The sequence below is a fragment of the Macrobrachium nipponense genome, chromosome 6, assembly GCF_015104395.2.
Source record: "Macrobrachium nipponense isolate FS-2020 chromosome 6, ASM1510439v2, whole genome shotgun sequence".
Classification (NCBI taxonomy): domain Eukaryota; kingdom Metazoa; phylum Arthropoda; class Malacostraca; order Decapoda; family Palaemonidae; genus Macrobrachium; species Macrobrachium nipponense.
The window spans coordinates 8785444-8790443 of record NC_061108.1 but is presented as its reverse complement, the minus strand read 5'-3'; the positions used below and the strand labels follow the sequence as shown (position 1 = coordinate 8790443).

General features: G+C 35.6%; 1 protein-coding gene across 1 annotated transcript in view; it reads right to left on the bottom strand.

Annotated features, from left to right (window-relative positions):
• The window catches only part of LOC135216754 (hyaluronidase-like), a 20736-nt gene that overhangs the window by 11436 nt on the left and 4300 nt on the right, over positions 1-5000 (bottom strand). The window contains exons 5-7 of the mRNA XM_064252229.1: positions 4661-4765; positions 3608-3798; positions 2778-2919 (exon numbers count right to left, since the gene is read on the bottom strand). Coding sequence (XP_064108299.1) covers positions 2778-2919; positions 3608-3798; positions 4661-4765 — 438 coding nt within the window. The remainder of the gene's footprint in view (positions 1-2777; positions 2920-3607; positions 3799-4660; positions 4766-5000) is intronic.

The window sequence follows — 5000 nt, the reverse complement described above, 5'->3', positions numbered from 1 at the left end:
CACTGGTGGCATATTTTTTGTGCTCATACCCTCAGAGCGTGAGCTTTTAAAAAAGCCGATTTTCTTGAAAAGCGATATTTGTCTGTTTCTTTATTTACCTTTTTGCTTGAAATTATTTTTTATCTTCTCCAGTTGGGATCTTTCTCGCCTGCAAGTTCGTTGGCTTCTGTGACCCCCCTCTTTTATGATATTTCTTTCGGATTTCAGGTAATTTTTCACCTGGAAATTGTAATGAGATGAATAAAAATAAAAATCAAAGTCTCTCGTTTAGGGTTTTCTTCAATTCACGCTTCGTTTCCCACAGCATCGAGGATGAGAGAGAGAGAGAGAGAGAGAGAGAGAGAGAGAGAGAGAGAGAGAGAGAGAGAGAAACTAATCTGAGCATAAAGGCCTTTCCAGAACCTCATCTTCATAGAGTAATTGCCTCGAGATAACGAGGAATTAGAAAAACAAACACTTATTCCATTCATACAACATTCCATCTTCTTAAAACCACAATAAATTTCATGTGGTGTTTGAGCCGTCTGTGAACCTCACGTGGTGCACTGTAAGCATTAGTGTTTTCAGCATCCCTCGGGCCCAAAGCTCCATTCAGGTTTCATAGTCTTTTTCTGTACTAACATTCTGTTTCCTTGCTTCAGTAGCTGTCAATTGCTTCTAACTGTTACTGTCTAGTAAAACTGTATGATTTTTCTCTCAATTCCATTCAAGAGCCTTGTACTCCATTGCCTTCACTTTCTGGATCTTTTTAGTTTTTACTAATTATAGCTCTGAATGACCGAAAGTGCCCAGTGCTGGACTAGACAACCTGAAATTAATCATTCAAAACAGTCTTCATGAATTACGAAACAAACAAATGGGGGAAATGTCTACGAAAGTTACCCTTAAGATGGAAAGAAAATGCTGGGTTACTTGGCAGCGGCTTCCTGTACTTATATTCATGCGGAACAGGTCTGGAAAATACTGGAGTCCTGGAAGGCGCAATTCTTAGGTTCTGATCTTACGAGTGTTTCTTGCGGAAGGAGACGGCTTCTCGGTAAGCGCCATTAGCCATCCGCGAGGTAAGTTGTCGAAGTTTGTGGCTCAAAGAATCTTTAAGTCGTTTCAGATTTTTAATCCTTTTTTTTTTTTACACCCTGAAGGTCTCGGTTCCATGAAGAAGTATATTAGTAGTTCAGTGCATCAACTGCTTCAGCTTTCAAAGTATCCTACTACTACTTTTACTTACTGGTTCCTGCTTACAATTTGTCTTTTGTTCTGCGATATACTATTTCATTTTTACCTCCTTTTTCATAAAATAATCTTTATAGACAAGAAAGTCCTCCGGGAAATAATCTAATTCTTGTCAGGAACTGAGCTTTTCAGAGCCAATCATACTTCAAGTATTACGCTCTCAAAAAACGCCACAGTAATAGAATCTCAGTCATAAGTTACAGTGTTGTTATTCACCAAGAGGTCATTAAAACAATTATTGTGACGAGTCTTGCCAGAGGTTATGGAACAAATACAGATACTAAAACCAGAAAGATTTCGCAAAAAAACCAAAGTTTCCAACATCAAAGTTCATTTATTAAAATTTATTTATTAGCCACAATCAGCATTTTATATGTGTGCAGGAAAGTGAAGTAAGTTAGTGTTGAAGCATATTGCTCAAATATTCAATTTGCTAACTTCTTAAATCTATTTGCTTGATGCGAGAAAGAAAGTGCAGTTTTTATGGAAATATATAATTCTGATTGTGGAAAAAAGATAGCCGTCTGTTGTACTGGTTGACATGCAGATGTATAATCTTTCAAGAAATTATTCATAAAATGTCAACAAAAGAAAAAAATTTAGCGTTTATTCTATATATATATATATGTATATGTATATACTAACATATTAATACATACCTACATATATCTATATATATATATATATAGATATTATATTATATATATACATATATATATATATATATATATAATATTATATATATATATATATATATATATTTATATATATACTTATACATATACACATACATACTTGACGAGACTTACTTTACATCTCTGTCAACAATAAAAGCTCTTAAGCAGAAACGCTCAAAGCTTCATTGGTATATAATAAGATATTACATTCCGTCATCACCAATCAACATCTATTGACGAAAGTCGCTTGGCCTCCTACTGATCCCACTGCCTGCTTTTGTCAGTCGCGAGAGAAATGACTTCGGCCATGAGTCCTGGGGACTCTAAAACGAGTCTCAGTAGAGTCTCTGGCATCTCCAGGATGGACTTCACCAGGGGTCCTAGGACGTCCTCGACGTATTCCTGCGACGGGACGCAAATAGTTAAAACAAGGAGAGAAATAAGATTTGCAAGAAAGAGACGCATTCCTGCGAGATAAACATGTATTTAAAAGAAGGAGAGAAATAGGAATTATAAGAGAGACGTATTCCTGCGAGGGGACATCAATAATTATTTGAAGAAGGAGAGAACTAAAATTTACAAGAAAGAGACGACTCCTGCGAGATAAATTAATAAATGAAACAATTGACTGATCTCCAGAAAAAGAAGAAAAGTCCTCTTAACATCCTCTGAGGCAATAATACAAAATACAAAACACAAACTAGGGGGAAATTTTTGCAAAAACTCTAGAGAGGGAGGATTAAAACAATTATAGGTCCATTGAGAAAAGAAAATATGATATCATCCTCCCAATGGCAAGATATAATTTTTCTCAAACAAAAGGTGAAACTAATTTACGTGGCGTCAGAAAGAAAACCTGTAGCTCACCTGGTATTGCAAACATTTTTCTTTTGTGTTTAAATCGTTGGAGCTTCCCCAGATGACAGAACCGTCGAGTTTTCTCTCCTTTGAGAGGCCAATCGTGTTCATGATATCTTCTGGCGTTATGAATTCTTCCACTTCGTGATATCTGTGAGGTGATGCCAAATGTATACATTTCTGTGAACTTCGAAAGCAAGGCATTTGCTTTTCACGATATGGACCAACATGAAAATTCTCTATTCATGAAAGATTTATTATATTGCTGCTTTCCTGGAATTTTTTTATTGGGCAAATATGGGAATTTTTCATTACCATGTGAAGGGATTGCTTCTATAGAGCATAGAGAGCTAAAATATTTCCGTTCTGTGTATGTTCCATATGAATAGTGTTCATCTTCTGAATATAATAATAATAATAATAATAATAATAATAATAATAATAATAATAATAATAATAATAATAATAATAATAGTCACGATCCAAAGATCCCTGAAAAGGAATCTGGAGAAACTAGAGGCTGAAGTAGCTCCAGGACTCATGCAGAAGAGTATGATCCTAGAAACGGCACACATAGTAAGAAAAGTGATGGACGCCTAAGGAGGCAGGATGCAACATGGAACCCCACACTATAAATACCACCCAGTCGAATTGGAGGACTGTGACAGACCAAAAAAAAAAATAAAAGATAAAATAATAATAATAATATTAAAATGAACGTGACTATTATAGTGCTTCCTTGTACATCTGAATGCACATCACTAATTCCCTTAGCTTTCTCCTTTAGACAGAAATGCATAAATTCCTGCTCTCAGTGAGAACGACAACACAAAACAGACCTGTACCAACAGTAGGTGAGAATGGCCGCGGGTTTGCTCAGCATTTCGTTCAACCTCTGAGACTCCAAGATCCTCCCGAGGGCCATGTTCTTCCGCCCATCCACGCCCTCACTCTTCAGGAGGTAGATGCTTGGGTACATGGCTTTGCTGGCCTCGTAGATCCACAGAGTGTTGTCGTTCATCTCCGATATCTAGGAGAAATAAGGTCTAAATCAGTTACACTTTATAATATGATATATATTTTTCAGATATCTGGGAGAAATAAGGTCTAAATCAGTTACACTTTATAATATGATATATATTTTTCAGATATCTCGGAGAAATAAGGTCTGTGTAAGTTATAGCATTCAATAAGGTATATATTTCTTTTCTATTTTATTTCTGTTTCAGAAACGTCGATTGGTACAGGAAATTTTACCGAGTAGGAATATTACCTGGGCATTCATTTCAGTGGATTGAACAAACATCTTTGTCTGCAGCAGAAGACTATGGAAATTAATTTGGTGTTTGGTACCTAAGGTAATAATGCTGATTCAGGTACATGAATAAATAAATAATGCTGATTTCGTATGTGTCATAAGTAAATGATGCTGATTTGGTACGTGTTTTAAGTAAATGGTGCTGATTTGGTAGGCGTTTTAGGTAAATAATGCTGATTTGGTACGTGTTATAAGTAAATAACGGTAATGATAATGATTTGGTTCTTGTTACAAGTAAATTATGCTAATCGTTGTATCCTGGAGAAGTCAATGGAAAATATTTTGGTATTTGTCATGTAAGTAAATTCTGGTGATTTGAATTCATGTATAAGTAAAAAACGTTACTGGTACATGTTGTAAGTAACTAATGCTAATTTAGGTACAAGATACAAGTGAATAACGCTAATTTGGAATATGTTATGAGAAAATAATGGAATAACCTGAAGAAAAATGAAAAAAAAAAAACGAGAGGGATTAGGACAGCGAAACATCTATCTGAGCAGTGGGAAATAAAATTATTATTTTGAAATTTTGAGAGAGAGAGAGAGAGAGAGAGAGAGAGAGATCCACTTACCAAGTTTCCACACTCGACTACTCCTCCATGATTCTTGCAGTAGGGGTAATGGTAGTATCCCCAGAGGCCATTGGGTCGCAGATCAGCGCCGATTTCGAGGGCGACCTGTTGGGTAAATAAAGGGCATTCTGGAAATCAACTGTAGTTTGACTCTCTCTCTATCTCTCTCTCTCTCTCTCTCTCTCTCTCTCTCTCCACACACATATATATACTATATAATATATTGTGTATATACGATTTGAGCTTAAATAGACTAGAATTACGTAGAAGTTACTAAAACTCACTTCCTATTCTGATTCTCATAAATAACTACTAAATCCTAATCACTCTCATAAATTCC